Raw genomic sequence first — 18,767 nt, forward strand, 5'->3', positions numbered from 1 at the left:
CTTCTGATTGGCTGCATGAAGCTCCTGCAGCCAATCAGAAGCTGCGGAAGCCCCATCGGATATTTGGCTTCCAAAAATAGTTCACAAACCGGAACAGTCACTTCCGGGTTTGCGGAGTTCGGGAGCTAAACGATTCAAGAACTAAGCTGTTCAAAAACCAAGGTACGGCTGTATTTCAGTTTGAAGTGAGTTTACTAGCTAATTTGAGAGCACCAATCACATCATTTTCATCGATCTCTAGAAGCTGACTCAATGAGTTATGTGTCGCCTTTAGCTCATGACCTTTGCCACTACATTTTATATCTGCAGAACAATAAAAGGAATTGCAGGTGTTGGTGCTAATTTCTACTATTAACACCATTCTGTCTACAACCATACGTGAAATAAGTAAAATAACCAAGCAAGTATTAGAAATCACCCCAGAATTGGCCCTACTAAACATCTTCCAAGACAATAATGCCCACTTACACCACAAAGAACTCATAACCCACCTACTTTCAGCAGCCAGAAGCATCATAGCCAGACACTGGAGAGACCTGTCAGGAGTAAACATGGACCAATGGTACTAAATAGTATGGGAAACAGCTTACTAGAAAAATTAACCAATAAACTGAAACTGCCATGGGGACAAATAGAAGAAGACGCCTTCACCCCGGGTATGGCTCCCCTTTATCACATGCACAGCCCTACAAGACAATGACAAAAATCCACCAACAGCATACAAATCAATATAGCTAACCTGATCCAAAACACACACACACCTCACTCACACACGAAAACAAAGACCACCACAGCCAACCACAAATGAATAACCACACCCTAGGCCAACCCCAACCTCTCTCACCACCAAAGGAACACAAGTGAACAGCTGAGAACCTGCACAAGCAACGCTGACACTAAACCCCACATATATTAAGTAAACCCCCTTTTCTTCCTAATGTTTCAACAAATGAAACTGATTTGTAAAAATGTTACATGGGGGGGGGGAATACGAGAGAGAGAGACATTGCACACACTTTTGTAAATCAAGAAAATCTTTAATAAAAGAAATAAAAATAAAATAAAAACCATTCTGTCTGACCAAACAGTGACCTTTGCATCTCGCTCCCATTACTCCTCAGTAAAGGAAGCTAAACTGGAAAAGGGAATTTTTGCACGGCATTTATTAATGGATGAAACAATTGACAGAGCACAGCTTGACTTCTATAACTGGCATTGCCAACAGACTTTTACTACACGGGTTTCATTTTTTCCTTTTGTGACTGCGATGCTTGCCTTCATGTCTGAAAGAAAACGAAAAACATCATTATGTAAGTCTTTAGCACTCCCAATACAAAGCGACCCAAATCCCCCAGAAATCTACCCTTATTTTCTATGAAGACTGTGGCTCAACCCCCATTGAGATGAAGCTGAGATACACAGCACTGCCTCCACTTCCATTCCTTGTTACTCTTGCATCACACAAACTCCACCCAACAACTGTAAATATTCTGTTAGTAAGATATTTTACGTATGGGTATTCCCTTTTTGGCTATTCTTAGGCCAAGCTACATATCACACAGAAAATCCATTTTAACCCAATTGCAACTGCAGGAATTTGAACTTGCTTTCGGCTGCATGGAGGTAAGTTTTAAACTCTTTGACACCTATGCCATTTAGAAAATCACTCCCAATTCCTACACAAATTGCTGTTTGCACCTTAGAGAGAGAGAATATGGTATTTTTCTCCAATAGGGCAAACTTGCTTTGAATTATTTTTAATGTTGTTTTTCTTGTTGCAACCTGCCCTGGAACCTTGGGATGAAGGTCAGGTAATAAATACATTAACAACAACAACTTACGGCTGGAGCATGGTGTACGAAATTTTGAGACACACACACGAGATAGGTACATGTATTTGAAAGGTAAAGGTAAAGGGACCCCTGACCATTAGGTCCAGTTGTGGCCAACTCTGGGGCTGCGGCGCTCATCTCGCTTTATTGGCCGAGGGAGCCGGCGTACAGCTTCTGGGTCATGTGGCCAGCATGACTAAGCTGCTTCTGGCAAACCAGAGCAGCGCACGGAAACGCCATTTACCTTCCTGCCGGAGTGGTACCTATTTGTCTACTTGCACTTTGACGTGCTTTCGAACTGCTAGATGGGCAGGAGCAAGGACCGAGCAATGGGAGCTCACCCCGTTGCGGGGATTCGAACCGCCGACCTTCTGATCGGCAAGTCCTAGGCTCTGTGGTTTAACCCACAGCGCCACCCGCGTCCCTTGCACATATTTAGGATAGTGCAATAAAGTGCATAACATGTGCCTTAGCCCTTGAAGAGCTGTGCAGATGTTACAGACAAGTCTAGGAGGGGTAAAATAAAGAGTATCTGAACGAACAAAACACCAGCTGTCGGGCAAAACTGTTGGGTTAGGTCTGAACTGGGGATTTAAGCAGTGCTTAAGCAATAGACGGTGTGACAGGTAACTCGCATCTTATGCTTATTTGACATATGCAATCTCAGCTTTGTGTGGGTGGAATGAAGGAAGGAAGGAAGACTGGAGAAAATCCACTCTCCATTTATTTATTCTCCCTGCAATTGCAAACTTACCCAGCTTAGGGAAGACGGTGCAAGAGCTCTAACAGCGTCCCAGAGCCCTTGCATCTCCTTCCCCGAAATTGGGTAAGCAGATCTCTACATTGCAAGAATTGGGGGGGCAGATCCAGGGGTTCTTGGCTTCATGAGCTTTCGCATTTACATATGGATCCCAGGAACCAAACCCTCATGTGAGATAATAACAATAATAATAATAATAATTTTTTATTTATACCCTGCCCTTCCCGGTTCAAAAACCAGGCTCAGGGCGGCTAACAACAAATTTAAAACACTGCCGAATTAGATGGTTCATCAGAAAAAATAAAGAATAAATCAAAACAGGAATTTGTTTCTAAATGGGAGGTTTTCAAAGAATATCTGAAAAATAAATATAGTAGTTTAAGTTCTGTTGCAGCATTCGAGGAACTTCAGTGATAGTTGCTAGGTAGATAGAAGAAATTAGATTTATTGAGAATAAGTTTAATTATGGGGAAAAAATGTGTATTGGCAATACGTAATATGAATTTGAAATATGGAATAGACGGGAAGTTGGGTCTTTAGTGTTAAGACCAATAGATGTTTTATTGTTTGCCAAGAAAATTATGTGTCTATGGTTATTTTTGTAATTTGTGTGTAATTTGGTATTTGTGTTTTTGTGTGTTTTTTTCTTGTTGTATAAATAAATAAATAAATACTCCCAAAAAAAACCCAACAAATTTAAAACACTTATTTATAAAAGCAGCATAAAATGCAGTATAAAAACATGAATAACAATAAAATTCAAAGTTCAGAAATCAATTAGATAATCCCCAGGGCTAGCTGGCTGAATTGGTCCTACTTGGGCCAGCGAGGGGAGAATTAGCTGCGGGGTCTCAGAGCGGGTAATCTTCATAAAAAGGGGAGGGGGAGGGAAGAGAAGGGAAAATAAAAGATCAGGCTGAATTCAAATTAAAGGCCAGGCGGAATAGCTCTGTCTTACAGGCCCGACGGAAGGAGGTTAAATCCTGCAGGGCCCTGGTCTCCTGGGACAGAGCATTCCACCAGGTTGGAGCCACCACTGAGAAGGCCCTGGCCCTGGGGGAGGATAGTCTGACTTCCTTGGGGCCCGGGACCTCTGAACTATGGTTATTCATGGACCTTAAGATTCTCTGCAGGTTGCATGTATTTGCAAGCCACTCTGTGGCACTTTCAGCTGAACCTTGATATGATGTTTGATGAACACGGTGCCAATCACTGGAAGTCAAGAGACCAAGGGCAGTACTTGCCTCGCTTTTTTCCTTCGGGACTCCTTGCCTCTCTCTCTTCCCCGACTCCTTTTCCGTTTGCCCGGACTTCGGCTGGAATTCCTCTTATGGCGAGAAGAATCGGCATCCTTTGAACTGCCACTAGACTGTCTTGAGTCAGCCGAGGTAGACCTTCGCTCTTCTTTTCTAATAAAGAGCGCGGGTGCATAATTGCTTTATTAGAGCACAGATCATTTAATTTAGGGGAAATAAACTGCTATGTCTGTTTTTGTATGGTCAGCAAGTCAGTAATTAATAATCTGGAAAAGATGCTGACTTGGTTAACAATCACGTTTGCAAAATACTGCAGCCTTGTCTTCCTTTGAAAAATCGCAAAACACCTCCTTACAACGGGAGAGAGATTTCCCCCTAGCACAACATATGAGCCCCAAACCATTTTCACCAAATCACAATGGGGGATTTAGTGGGAAGAGGAGGAGAACATTTTTGCTGCACAATCTTGTGTTTGCCACTCGCTGTGGAAGAGAGGAAAGTTGTAAATAAGATTGTGCAAGGCAGCCCTAGAGAATTTAGCATTTAAGGAGAAATGGGGGAGAAATCAGCTAGGGGATTCATGAAATGGTGGGGCATTAGTGCACAAAGAAGGGGCAGCACAGCTGATTTCTGGAAGACTCCTAAAAGTCCCTGAACTCCTAGAGATAGAATATCAGAATTGTAGAGTTGGAAGGGACACTGAGGATCACCTTGCGCAGGGGCCAGCAACCTAAGGCCCATGGGCCACAAGGGCCTATGGGGGTCGTTTATGTTGGGATTTCAGTTCCCACAAGCTGCCAGGATGTAGCAAGAGCAGAAAGGTTGTTGACATCAGGTGATGTCTCTCAGCGTGAGAAAGGAAGTCTGAGCCAGTTCTCAGACATAACTGGGGTGGAGTTTCAGTGAGTCCTTCTGCTTCTGGATTGAAGCACTGTTGAGTCACAGACTCTGATGCTGGACTGCTCAGAGAGCGCAGACATGTGTGTTTGTGTGTACAGTGGTGCCCCGCAAGACGAATGCCTCGCAAGACGGAAAACTCGCTAGACGAAAGAGTTTTCCGTTTTGGAGGTGCTTCGCAAAACGAATTTCCTATGGGCTTGCTTCGCAAGACGACAATGTCTTGCGAGTTCCTGCTGGGTTTTTTTCTCCCCCCCCTTTTTTTTAACCAACTAAGCTGCTTATCAGCTGATCCGATCAGCAGATAAGCCGCTAAAAGCCGCTAATAGCGCTAATCCGCTAATCCGTCAATGGGCTTGCTTCGCAAGACGAAAAAACCACTAGATGAAGAGAATCACAGAACGGATTCTTTTCGTCTTGCGAGGCACCATTGTAGCAAGAGCAGCAAGGTTGTTGGCATCAGGTGATGTCTCTCAGCGTGAGAAAGGAAGTCTGAGCCAGTTCTCAGACATAACTGTGGTGGAGTATCAGTGAGTCCTTCCGCTTCTGGATTGAAGCAGTGTTGAGTCACAGACTCTGATGCTGGACTGCTCAGAGAGCGCAGACATGTGTGTTTGTGTGTACAGTCGAATAAAGTAGCTGGAGACTACAGACTGCATCTTTCTTCTGTGATGGATTGCCAGGAGAAAGTGAGTGTGCTTCTCTCAAAAGGGAGGAGTCACTAATTAATGGCCTCTCTGGACTGAGAAGGATTCCTGGGTTCCAGCCAGAGAACGACCTCCAGATAAATGCCCTGGTGGATCTGGGAGCTGGCAAGCCTCCTGGGCGGGCATTTTTCCAACAGTTTAACCGGCCCCTGGACCCCTGCCGCCCGATGGGGGGGGGGTTGGCTCCCATGCGCCGCACTAAACCAGTGCGGAGCAGAGCAGGGAGTGACGCTGGCCAGCTTCCCATTGGCTGCAGGAAGCTCCTGCAGCCAATGGGAAGCTGCACACGCCTCCTCCGCGCCGAAAGGAGTGTTTGAGCATGCGTTAATTGGAATCTCCTTCCGTGTAATTTGACTCCCTTCCAGCTCGTACAATTCCTGTATTCCAGAGTTGACCTGGCAAAGCTGCAATCCTAAGACCATTTGCATCAGTTCACAAGGTACAAGTGTCCCCGTGAGTGTTTTGTAGCGACGGTTCTTACCTCCCTGCAGACTTAGAGGAGTTTTCATCTTCGCAAGATTCTGCATTCCTGTTCTCCTCCTGCCAGTGAGCGGCAAGCTCCTCCATGTGCACGCCAATCACATCCCTGATCACCTGGGCAGGGAACACAGACAGGAGTGGAAATCAGGCAAACGGTGAAATCTCAGCTGGGCAGGAGAGCTTGCCAAACAGTAAGGTGATCGGACGCTTCCTTAAAATGCACATTTATAAGGCAGCTCAGCCTAAAACAATGGGTATACTAGAAATCATAAACCACTTGAGTTTAATAAATAAAAAAATATTTTTTATACCCCGCCTATCTGGCTGGGCTTCCCCAGCCACTGTGGGCGGCTTCCAACCAAATATTAAAATACAGTAATACATCAAACATTAAAAGCTTCCCCAAACAGGGCTGCCTTCAAATGTCTTCTAAAAGTTTAGTAGTTGTTGTTCTCTTTGACATCTGGTGGGAGGGTGTTCCACAGGGCGGGCGCCACCACCGAGAAGGCCCTCTGCCTGGTTCCCTGTAACTTGGATGTTTTGTGCCAACTGAGAAGTGTTTTGATTCCTGCAAGGATCCCCACCGTCTCCCCGGAACTCACCTCTGTGTAGGATTTCTTGGTAATGTGGACATTCTTCGCTCTGTAGGACTGACGTCGTCTTTTATAATCCCGCATCTCTGCGAGAATTTCAAGGTGGGATTTTGGACCTTTCTGACCGTCATCTGAAGTCAAAAGAAGAAGAGGTTATTTTATTGCATTAGGAACATTAGCTTTAATTCACAGATGGTGTACAATATCTGTGGAGGTAATGCTCCGATTTGCGAAGGCAAGCCTCGCACCAGACATGCAACAGTATATCAAGCAGTGTTGCACTGGCTTTCCCTGACCTTTTGCCTTCTTGGCTAGAAAACAGGGTTTTCCCCCTGACCTTTTGTCCTCTCACAATTTTTTTTCCAAATTTTTTTTAATTGATTTTCCACATTTATGACAAATATAACATATAATACACACAAAAGAAAGCACATTACAATACTAAAAGAAAAAATAAATAAAAATATAAACACTTATTACTTCTAGAACCCATTTTAACTTTCATTGTTATCTGACTTCCTCAAATCCCCTCTAACTGAATTTCATTCTATCACCTTGTAACAGTTTTCCAAAATCCCCTTTCTAATAAAATTAACTCCTTCAATTTACTATCTTCTTCTCTTTTCAATTTGTTTGTTAGACATTGGCTGGAGCATGACGGGGGACGCAGTCGTAATCGAGTATTGTGGGGAACATCTCACGGAAACTCCTGCTAACACGTGTATTTGCTAATGCTGGAAATGTGCTTAGATGGAAATACATTAAGTTCAGGGCGGTTTCACTACTGTTTCCAATTTTTGACTTCTGCTAATAAAAGAAGCCGCGGCAGAGCTAGCTGGCAGCTTGCTTGGAGAATGCTTGCCAGCTTGCTCACGCACAGCTCACCTGCATCAAACCTCCTGTCGTCTCCGTTATTCCTAAAAATATCACCGGGGGAAATGGAAGAAAATACAACTTCAAAAAGACCGAGATAAGGTAAACGACTCGACTGTAGGTGGAGAGATCTAATTCAATCAGGGGAACCCGCCTGAGCAAAAGCGTTCCAAATCCGACCCCACGTTTTGTGACTTTCAAATGTCACACAAAGTACAGCTGTAACGGTTTTCCCCTAACCTTGGTTGACTTTTGCTGCCAGGTCTACAAAGAGATCGCTGTCATTTTCGGCCAACTGGGATCTCGACCTCTGCTTCTTCGTTTCTGCGAGGACGTAATCGTAAATGGCCAGGCGGTCGGCTTGGGTCAGGTCGCAGACGTAGCGCTTGTGGTTCTGTGGGACTTCGACGGGCAGGAAGGAATAGGCACCTGGAGCATTCAAAACAGACACATGATCTGAAGCGGAGGGCTGTGAAGAACACACGGAACTCGTGACACAAGAATCAATGTACTGTACTATAAAATAAGACAGTACTGTAGATGATTAAAATTAAAATTAATTTTCTTACTTACTTGCTCTGATGAGAGTCCTTGTTTGGAAGGGGGGCTTTTATCCATTTCCACAGTCACACAATCAATCAATCTGTAGCTGAACTGGGTTCCACACAGTCACAAAAACAAATCAACCAAAAAAGCTCCCAAAACAAAAACGCAAAGTAAAGAGCGAAAACGAAAGCGCCAAACTTAATCCGTTCTGGAAGTCCGTTTGACTTCCAAAATGTTAAAAACGAAGGCGCAGCTTCAGATCGGTGCAGGAGCCCCAGAAATAATAGCTGACAGCCTCATCGGATGTTTGGCTTCCGGAAAACGTTCGGGAACTAGAACACTTACTTCTGGGTTTTTGACGTTTGGGAACCAAGGCGTTTGAGAACCAAGGTAGCACTGTATGTACATTTAGCAGAACTAATAATGCTGGGTGGTTCAGAGTCTGGCTCGCTTCCATAGATCAGGCTGCATGTCAGCCAAAAGGGAAGGCTTACATAAGGAATGACTGAGCCTCAAGAATATAAGCGTTTTCAGGGTATTCCAAGAAATGGAGATAAAATGGGAAAGCCAGAAATCGCTGTATAAAAACATTCTCCTGCATACAAGCAGACAAGACCCAATAGGAACCAAGGATGATTGTCACTTCCAAATCCCTACTTACCTGAACCATAACTTCCACTCTCTTTAGCAATGGCTTGTTTAATGATGTCAAATTGCAGATTCTTGTCTGCAGCAAAATAAAGGAGGACATATAAGAATGCTAACAATATTTAGGACACTTGGAAGTCTAAAGACAGACGATTCAATCTGCAATACCCAATATACATTAAGCAGCACCTGACATGGTTTTAAAAGCCATTCATATTCTGAGATCAGAAATTTTATTTATGCAGCATATAAAAAAAGATTTTCTAGACCTGTTTCCCTATGGATATCTTTAATATTCTTTAATATTTAATATACATTTTAATGTATTTTTAATCTTTGTTGGAAGCCGCTCAGAGTGGCTGGGGAAACCCAGCCAGATGGGCGGGGTATAAATTAATTTATTATTATTATTATTATTATTATTATTATTATTATTATTATTATTATTATTGGCTCCTTGGACTAAATGATCACGAAATCAGTGAACAACATAGCACCCAAATTTCAGATAAGCTATTTGTCTTATTTATAAAAATAGCTGTTTTTATAAATGTGACTCGTACCCACAGAGGTCATTTGGGCTTCTAAGGACACAGATGTATCCAGGAGAACCACCAAGCTATGTACCTGCCCTTTCAGGGGGAGTGCAACGTCTCCAGAACAAGGAAATAGGCCTATCTTTCAAGCACAGAGACCACCTACTCACAGACCCTCAATTTCCCCAGGATTCAAACTCAGTTAATTGGCCCTCCTTCAGTCCACAGCTGCACTGACACACTGGCCCAGAGCTTGATTATTCTGCTAACATACAATAAGAACCATGTCGGCTGTACAATATTTTACTTTATATTCACTGCCACATTCGCACTCACCCATCTGCACGTGAGGGATCTTTGCTTTCTCTAAGAAAAAAGCAGAATCGTACATTTCAGCCTGCAAGACAAAAGGCAAATAAAAGATGAAGCCGTTCAGTAATCAGTGATTGTCACCAGTGGATATTCTCTCAGCTACAGAAGTGGAACAGAACTCAACACTCTCCCCAATGTGGCTAATCCAGTCCTCCTCATTTGTATGTAGCGTTCCCAAAGCAAGGAAGGATTGGACTCTGATTAACAGAATACACAGGAGGCTTGAACCAGCAAAACTCTGGGAGGAGTGTGTATAAGAATTCCTCTTCACCCCTCGGCCCAGGTCGTTTTATTCACAAAAGAACTTTTTACACAGTGTTTGTAAGAACCAATCAGATTTCCTCTGAGCATTTCAAAAAAAAAAAACCACGTGGGACAAAGTTAAAGTTAAAACTACAAAGAAAATATTTCCTACTTGAGCATGCATAGTAGTCCAGAGTAAATAAAATAGGAATAAAAGGAGGAATGCATTCAGCAAAACCCCGGAGGTCATAAACAGGAGAGACAGGATGGGTAGTATTTACCATCTCCTTGTGAACTCTCTTCCTGGCCCTTAAGATCTATCTAAAGATTAAACTACATCAAAGAACCTACTATCTTTATGTACTGAGGATGCCTGATGAAGCAACTGGCCTGTGTTCCACAATGCTTATACGTGCCTGTCAGGTGTAGAGAAAGCAAATGGCAGAGGTGGAGAGGCCTGTGGGATTCGATCAGAAATTATTGTCAACAGATTGAGGTTGAATCCTGACAAGACAGAAGTACTGTTTTTGGGGGACAGGGAGCGGGTTGGTGGGGGGGATTCCCTGGTCTTGAATGGGGTAACTGTGCCCCTGAAGGACCAGGTGCGCAGCCTGTTGTCATTTTGGACTCACAGCTGTCCATGGAGGCGCAGGTCAAATCTGTGTCCAGGGCAGCTGTCTACCAGCTCCATCTGGTACGCAGGCTAAGACCCTACCTGCCCGTGAACTGTCTCTCCAGAGTGGTGCATGCTCTAGTTGTCTCCCGCTTGGACTACTGCAATGCGCTCTACGTGGGGCTACCTTTGAAGGTGACCCGGAAACTGCAATTAATCCAGAATGCGGCAGCTAAACTGGTGACTGGGAGCAGCCGCCGGGACCACATAACACCGGTTCTGAGAGATCTGCATTGGCTCCCAGTACGTTTCCGAGCACAATTCAAAGTGTTGGCGCTGACCTTTAAAGCCCTAAACGGCCTCGGTCCTGTATACCTGAAGGAGCGTCTCCACCCCCATCGTTCTGCCCAGACTATGAGGTCAAGCGCCGAGGGCCTTCTGGCGGTTCCCTCATTGCGAGAAGTGAGGCTACAGGGAACCAGGCAGAGGGCCTTCTTGGTAATGGCGCCCGCCCTGTGGAACGCCCTCCCATCAGATGTCAAAGAGATAAATAACTACCTGACATTCAGAAGACATCTTAAGGCAGCCTTGTTCAGGGAAGTTTTTAATATGTAACGCTGTACTGTTTTTAACACTGATTGGGAGCCGCCCAGAGTGGCTGGGGAAACTCAGCCAGATGGGCGGGGTATAAATAATAAATTATTATTATTATTATGAATCAAACCCAGTTGACACAATGCAAAATCACCTCCTAAATCCGAATGCTTGTGCTGATTTGAAAGTTCTTGGCTCTAGTATAAACATTAATACATTAATAAATACTAACACATTACTTAAACTATGCCATTTATTATGCTGAACCTAAGTTGCACATTTCCCCCCCCCCGTGCGTTTTTCTTCCTCTGCTTTGCAAAGCGACCTTCAGTTCAATGTTTGAAGAAAGCAGGTTCCTCAAGAAACGAGACCAAAATAAAGGCAGAGTTTGTATAACATTCAGATTTAGTTCCAAACTGAGCTTGAATTTTAATCGTCATCTCATGCGAGTTTTTAAAAACTCGGTTTTCTTTCATCCTATTCTGAAGAACACACCCTGGGTGCCAACTTCCGAAGTTTGAAAAATAGGAAGCGACTATTGTTTTCGAGAAAAACTAAGGCGTTTCCCTCCCGTTCCAGAATATGAATAATCCCCACAAAAAGGAGACTAGCAAAAAGTATTACCTCCTCCTCTTTGGAATAATCCAGTTTTCTCAGCCTACAGGACACCATATGCTTCTCCAGGGAAGATTTGGGCATTTGGTGGTTAGGATCATACGGGCAAGAAACTCGCTCACACTGCGGGGGAAAACAAAACATTTTATGCGTGAAATTCAGCGGCAAGACTCCTTCAGAAAAGCAGACAAACTTGATAGCAGATCAGGAATTCAAAAAACCTTTCCTTGTCTATCTCTTCTCTCAATATTAAAACTATCAGACAATTTAATGTCACCAATTAGCTTCAAGATAGCAACCCAAGAGCCTCTGGTAAAATAAAAACCCTCAGATCTGAAGCTGTGAGAAAACTAAAAAAATATATCTGGGGATGTGTCCACGATGAGTTAAAAAAGATGTTTAAATTATCCATTGAAAAGAAGCAAGTAAGCGTATCTGCTAGGGATTTTAGGAAAGGACATCCCACAAGATAAAAAAAAGTTATTTTTATATGCCACAGCAGCAGCCAGATTAGTATTTACTAGAATTTGGAAAGGAGACAGTATCGCCACAAAAGAAGATTGGATAAACAAGCGATGTGAATTCATAGACCTGGCTAAATTAACAGCGGCCATAAGACACCAGACAAATCAGAAACTCAGGTTGGAATGGCAATGTTTTGAGGACTATGTGAAAAAACACTGTTCTAGGGGTAATATATTGATATGCATAGACTAAGTATGTAAAGTTGATTTTAAGAGACAATTGAAAAAATCAATTTTGGATTGGAATGAATAATATGTATGGGACGCAATGATAATAAGATTCTAATATATAAAGAAAGTCGAATTGAGGTGGAGGGAAGTCATACATAACCTTAAGTTTATTTCTTTGTATTATTTCATGTCATAGCAAGTTTCTAGAGACTACATTATGAGTCTTTGGAAATTGTATTTCTAAAGGAACTTTTGTTTGCATTACTAAGTTTGTTATGAATTTAAAAAATCATTTTAAGTTAGAGTTTAATAATTATTTCACTATTAATATACTTATTCTAAGTTGTATTTCACTATTAGTATACTTTTTCTTAATTGTATTTCAGTTCAACAATCACTTTGATGAAATACATAATTTGTTGTGTGCAAATGGCTTTAGATACCTATCAGGTCCACAAATCACCATATAGCATATATTCAACACAAAAAACAGCAACAATTTGTTGTTGGCAAAGGACAGCTGGACATAGAAAGGGCCCCATTACCTTCAGTGGCCCAAGAAGTGGCCCAAGAAGTGGCCCAAGAAGTGGCCCAAGAAAGTCGCTTAACCGGCCCATGAGCCGACCCTGAACCGAGCCACCTGCTCGGCGAGTCCCCATGAGCTACGCTAAACCGGCACAGCGCGGCCCAGGGACTCTCTTCCACGGCTCTGGAAATTGCTTCTGCACATGCCCAGACGCCGGAAATCGCATCTGCACATGTCCACGGCACCGAAAACTGCTTCTGCGCATGCCCAGACACTGAAATTTCTTCTGTGCAGGTGCGATTTCCAGCATCTGGGCATGTGCAGAAGCGATTTCCAGTGCCACGGACATGCAGACGCGATTTCCAGCATTGCGCTGTGCTGGTACAGCCCACGGAGGATCGCCACAGGAGCGATCTGGCCCATGCCGACCCCTGGCATAACCTATCATCCATGACCACTGACTGGGGTGATGGGTTTTGGAATCCAAAAGTCTCTGGAGGGCCACAGGTTCCCCATCCCTACTGAGAAAGGGGAAATGAACGGGCATATGACCTGTTCTATGTGTGCTCTGCGTGGGGCTACCTTTGAAGGTGACTCGGAAACTACAACTAATCCAGAATGTGGCAGCTAGACTGGTGACTGGGAGCAACCACCGAGACCACATAACACCGGTCTTGAAAGACCTACATTGGCTCCCAGTACATTTATGAGCACAATTCAAAGTGTAGTTGCTGACCTTTAAAGCCCTAAACAGCCTCAGTCCAGGATACCTGAAGGAGCATCTCCACCCCCATCGTTCAGCCCGGACACTGAGGTCCAGCGCCAAGGGCCTTCTGGCAGTTCCCTCGCTGCAAGAAGTGAGGCTACAGGGAACCAGGCAGAGGGCCTTCTCAGTGGTGGCACCCGTCTCCTGCCTGATGTCAAGGAGCTTCAATCTTCCAATATACCTGAAGGAGCGTCTCCACCCCCATCATTCTGCCCGGACACTGAGGTCCAGCTCCGAGAGCCTTCTGGCGGTTCCCTCCCTACGAGAAGCCAAGTTACAGGGAACCAGGCAGAGGGCCTTCTTGGTGGTGGCACCCGCCCTGTGGATGTCACAGAAACAAACAACTATCTGACATATAGAAGACATCTGAAGGCAGCCCTGTTCAGGGAAGTTTTTAATGTGTGACATTTTAATGTACAGTGGTGCCCCGCAAGACGAATGCCTCGCTAGACGGAAAACTCGCTAGACGAAAAAGTTTTCCGTTTTGGAGGTGCTTCGCAAAACGAATTTCCTATGGGCTTGCTTCGCAAGACGACAATGTCTTGCGAGTTCCTGCTGGGGTTTTTTTCCTCCCCCCCCCCTTTTCTAAGCCGCTAAGCCGCTTATCAGCTGATCCAATCAGCAGATAAGCCGCTAAAAGCCGCTAAAAGCCACTAATCCGTCAATGGGCTTGCTTTGCAAGACGAAAAAACCGCTAGACGAAGAGAATCACAGAACGGATTCTTTTCGTCTTGTGAGGCACCACTGTATTTTTAATCTTTGTTGGAAGTCACCCAGAGTGGCTGGGGAGGCCCAGCCAGATAGGCAGGGTACAAATAATAAATTATTATTATTATTATTATTATTATTATTATTATTATTATTATTATTTATTCCACTCTGTTGTAATCTTACCGGGTTCCCAAGCCACACAGCGAAGGGAAGCAGCATCTTCTTCTCAGGGTTCTCTGTGCCAGCAGCCATGCTTTGCAGGGGCAACCCTGGCTCAATCTGATCCAAACTCAGGTGACTTTGTGATGACGCAGTGCCATCCATGCTCCTGCCAAAAAAAAGGTCCCATTTTTATCATTCAGTGGAGTTGAGAGAATAGAGCAAAAGAGCAAAAACGGTTTAGGCCCAAGATATCGGAAGGACCTCTGGCTCCCATGGGTGTACCAACACGGTCAACAGCACAGCGAAAGATGGGAGAGTGGACATCTGACCGACTGTTAAATTAAAATAATAATAGCAATAATTACTATTCCTACCCACTCTTCATGCAAGGTCCCGGGGGGGGGGGCTGCAAACAATTTAAAACATGTTACAAACCCTGCAGTTTTATAAAGGTACATATTTAAAGTAGAAGAACAAAGGAGTAAATTAAATTAATTTGGAATATGCAGAATTCTTTTTTTTTAAATTAAGGAACTGTAGAAAGAGGGGGTAGTTTTGAAATGTTAAAATGACTGTAAAATTGTTGAAAGGTATAAAATTTAAAATCATAAATAAAAAAATAAAAAATGTTACATTTTTTAAAAACAACAACCCCGCAATTACAAAAAAAAAAAAAATACAACCACATATACAAAATCTAATAAAAAACAGCTTCTGGTGAAAAAAGAGAGTTCACACCGTTGCTTATATTAGATTTAGATTTCCAATCTTTCTGCATTAGAAGCGTTTAGGGAAGCTTTTAATGTTTAACAGACGACTGCATTTTAATATTTTGTTGGAAGCTGCCCAGAGTGGCTGAGGAAACCCAGCCAAATGGGCAGGGTACAAATAATAAATTCTTCTTCATCTTCTTCTTCTTCTTCTTCAAGGATGGTTCCTGAAAAAAGACTGCCATTAAGAGGGCAGAATAGCTTGGCTGGAATGTGTCAATAATAATAATAATAATAATAATAATAATAATAATAATAATAATAATAATAATAATTTTATTATTTATACCCTGCCCATCTGGGGATACGAGAGCCACTTTCAAATATATCAAGGGCTGTGACATGGCAGAGGGAGCCAGCTTGTTTTCTCCTGCTCTGGAGGGCAGGACTCGAACCCAAGACTTCGAGCTTCCAGCCCAGGAATAACTCTCTGCTTGGCAGTGGCATGAAAATATGTTATATTTTCTATTTAGGCGGGGGACTCTCCTTCCTTGGGGGCTTTTGGGCAGAGCTTGAGTGGTCCCCTGCCATGGAGGCTTTAGCTGGGATCCCTCCATTGCAGGGGGCTGGACTAGAGGACCTTTGGGGGTCCCAATCCTGCCCTACCGTCCTCTGATTCCCGACCCACCTGGAGGCTCCTCTGCCTGGCAGGAACAGGAAGCGGGCTGGGCTGACTGACCATGGAGTTCGGCGGGAGAGACGGGCCATCCGGATGTCCGAGGGCGGGACTTCCTGGCCGGGCGGAAGTAGGATCTGCAGCCAGGAGTCGCCATGGCTGGCGATTCAGCTGTGCTGCTGCAGTTGTGACCGGGCGCCGGTGCTGGCGCCGTGGTGCTTTTATTACAAATATCTATGTGTTTCAAATGTAATATACATAAAGGACTGATGATGATGATGATGATGATGCTCGACAGAGAGGGCTCCTTTTTAAAATATATTATTTAACTATGCCATTTTGAATTGTTACTGATATTAATGTTGTATTTTTAGATTTTATGATTTACGTGGAAATTATTTTCCATTTGTGTACCTTTGTGTACCTTCCATTTGTGTACAATTTGTGTACCTTTTGATTTGTTTTATTTATTGTTTGTGACTTTTGTTATGTTGGTAATTACGTAAATCTTGTCATGTTGTAAGCCGCCTTGAGCATTGTTTTAACTATGGAAAGGCGGCATACAAATAAAATTATATATATATAATTTAGTGTGTGTATATATGTGCATCATGTATGAATACAGTACATGTATTAAAGTTTGTTTTTAAATAAGGTTTTTTCCTACTATGCTCTTATTTTATTCTTAAGCTTTGAGTCCTTGTCAGGGGGAAAAGCGGGGTTTAAATAAATATAATAATATAGATGCATGTGTTTTTAGGGTTATACAGTGGTACCTCGCAAGACGAATGCCTCGCAAGACAAAAAACTGGCTAGACGAAAGGGTTTTTTGTTTTTTGAGCTGCTTCGCAAGACGATTTTCCCTATGGGCTTGCTTCACAAGACGGAAACGTCTTGCAAGTTTGTTTCCTTTTTCTTAACACCGTTAATACAGTTGCGACTTGACTTCGAGGAGCAACTCATAGAACGAGGTGTGGTAGCCTTTTTTGAGGTTTTTAAAGACTTTGGTGATTTTTGAAGCTTTTCCAAAACTTTCCCGACACCGTGCTTCGCAAGACGAAAAAAATCGCAAGACGGCAAAACTCGCGGAACGAATTAATTTCGTCTTGCGAGGCACCACTGTATCCTTAAATGAATGGGGGGGAAAGGTTTTTATTTGCATTCTTGATTATTGAGATTCCTACAGCTCTTCATACAACCACTGTAGTGTTGGGAAGGAACCCCCACCCCCCAAGGGTCAACGAGTCCCACCCCCTGCAGTGCAGGAATTGCAGCTGAATAAACCCTTACAGATGGCCATCCAACCTCCTGTTTAAAAACCTTCAAGGAAGGAGAGTCCACCTTCTATTCTTCATCTAAATTCAGGGAAGAATGCAGCCGCTCCATACAGATCCCATACAGGACGTAGTAAACTGATTTAGATGGTATGTACTACTACACTGAGCACTTTTGAGTCTTGCTAAAAACAGGCACGAACACCTCCTCAAAAAAAGGAAATCAATACATTTTTTGTTCAATGTCCATTAAATCCACTCAAGTCAACACCGTTTTTCCCCACCAGGTAGTCAAACTGCAAGACGCAGAAAAGATAAGAACTGGAACCAATAGTCCAAATCAGCAACTGGAGTGCTTATTTATTTATTTATAGCTTCTATATATCTTGCTCTTTAGCCGAAAGGGCTTCCAGAGTGTACAGTCGTTAAAACAAGGCAATCCCTTACAATTTTATTTTTTTAGAAAGACACATAAGGGAACGAGGACAGGGAGGGAGAGGGGTGAAACAAGCTCAAGCACCGATTCTTAAATAGTGACTTTGATCACGGCCACCTGGCACAGAGACAGCACAGGGGAAAGAGGTGCTTGATGGAGCTGGTCTTTGGCAAAGCTGGTGGATGAACCTTGCTTCACGCCTCTGCCACTGAGGCAGCCCGATGGAATGGTGGGAGGGGAGGAAATGGCTAACAATGATTTACTTTATGCGTCCCATAAACATTTTTTCATGGTAAACAGTATATGAAAAACATTTTTATGACCCTTTGCACGGAGAAGAAAGCCCTGCAACCCAGCCTTGCACTCAGACCTTCTTGCTCTTTATTGCCAAAATAAAAAGTGAAATGAAGAATCTCATATGGAACATTTATTGCAGTTGTTTGATAAGTAATATTTTCCCAGTGCTTACAGTGAGGCCTTACTTATATTTTGTTCTTTTAACAGTGACTATACTTATTTTATTTTTTTCTTGCACAAATAAGGTTGTGTTTGCTAAAAACTATTTGCCTACTGTTTACTAGCAGTATGAATTAAGTTAACAGCGTTGTGTCAATCTGTAGTAGTGCACCTTTTTGTAACTTTATAAAATAGGAAGAAAATGTGAAAATATGTTTGCTACATGAATAAGAAATATCTATTAATGACATCCCATCTCACTGGGCAGTTTTATGGGTAGTTGCCCCCTTTGGGTACTCAAGAAATGTTTTATTTTTGTAATTTGGCAAACTTTGGGGTTTCCCCAAGCATAGTAGTAACTCTTCCTTGTTTCCCATTGGCCCTGTTTTGGCTAAATGGGGGCACTTACTTGCTACTGGAGCAGGGAGGAGGGGTGCGGAATGAAGGGATTACAGAGTGACCAAGCCGCAATGTCTGAAAAAGTGTTGCCTACTTCTGCCAAGGAGGTTGAAATTTCAGACGTTAGTACGGGGGCATGAACACACGCAAAGAAGCCAACACTAAGGTCCCCAATTTTATGGAGTGACTGACTAGTCTGAGTTATGAATGCCATGAGTGTGGCACACACAAGGTTTTGTTAAGTCCTAAGGAGTGTGGATTTTGGGATGAGAAGGCTCAATAAGGATCTTTGTGGATGGCAAAGTGTGTGCATGCATTTGTGCAAATCTAATCGCTTATTGGAATGAAATGAAGGTAGCTTATTTTGCAGCTGGGCTGCTTTCAAACGTCT

The 18,767-nt window shown here is 43.2% G+C and overlaps 1 protein-coding gene across 1 annotated transcript; it reads right to left on the bottom strand.

The window, feature by feature from the left end:
* Positions 1-1,016: 1,016 nt before the first annotated feature.
* Positions 1,017-15,959, bottom strand: SNRNP48 (small nuclear ribonucleoprotein U11/U12 subunit 48). Its single transcript, XM_082235834.1, has 10 exons — positions 15,824-15,959; positions 14,447-14,591; positions 11,575-11,688; positions 9,465-9,525; positions 8,606-8,671; positions 7,639-7,827; positions 6,535-6,656; positions 5,934-6,046; positions 3,837-4,001; positions 1,017-1,283 (listed from the first exon to the last, which is right to left on the bottom strand). Exons 1-10 carry the CDS (start codon positions 15,901-15,903, stop codon positions 1,244-1,246), a joined length of 1,095 nt encoding a protein of 364 aa, XP_082091960.1. The 5' UTR covers positions 15,904-15,959; the 3' UTR covers positions 1,017-1,243.
* Between the last annotated feature and the right edge of the window lie 2,808 nt (positions 15,960-18,767).

Source organism: Podarcis vaucheri (genome assembly GCF_965113315.1).
Source record: "Podarcis vaucheri genome assembly, chromosome: 8".
Lineage (NCBI taxonomy): Eukaryota > Metazoa > Chordata > Lepidosauria > Squamata > Lacertidae > Podarcis > Podarcis vaucheri.

What these genes read in the sequence shown, in the direction of transcription:
- SNRNP48 (XM_082235834.1), bottom strand. Translation starts at nt 15,903, where the DNA reads ATGGCCCGTCTCTCCCGCCGAACTCCATGGTCAGTCAGCCCAGCCCGC. An exon ending in CTGTGTGGCTTGGGAACCCG is followed by an intron (nt 11,689 to 14,446) that starts GTAAGATTACAA and finishes TTTCCCCCGCAG; the next exon opens with TGTGAGCGAGTTTCTTGCCC. An exon ending in ATTATTCCAAAGAGGAGGAG is followed by an intron (nt 9,526 to 11,574) that starts GTAATACTTTTT and finishes TTTGTCTTGCAG; the next exon opens with GCTGAAATGTACGATTCTGC.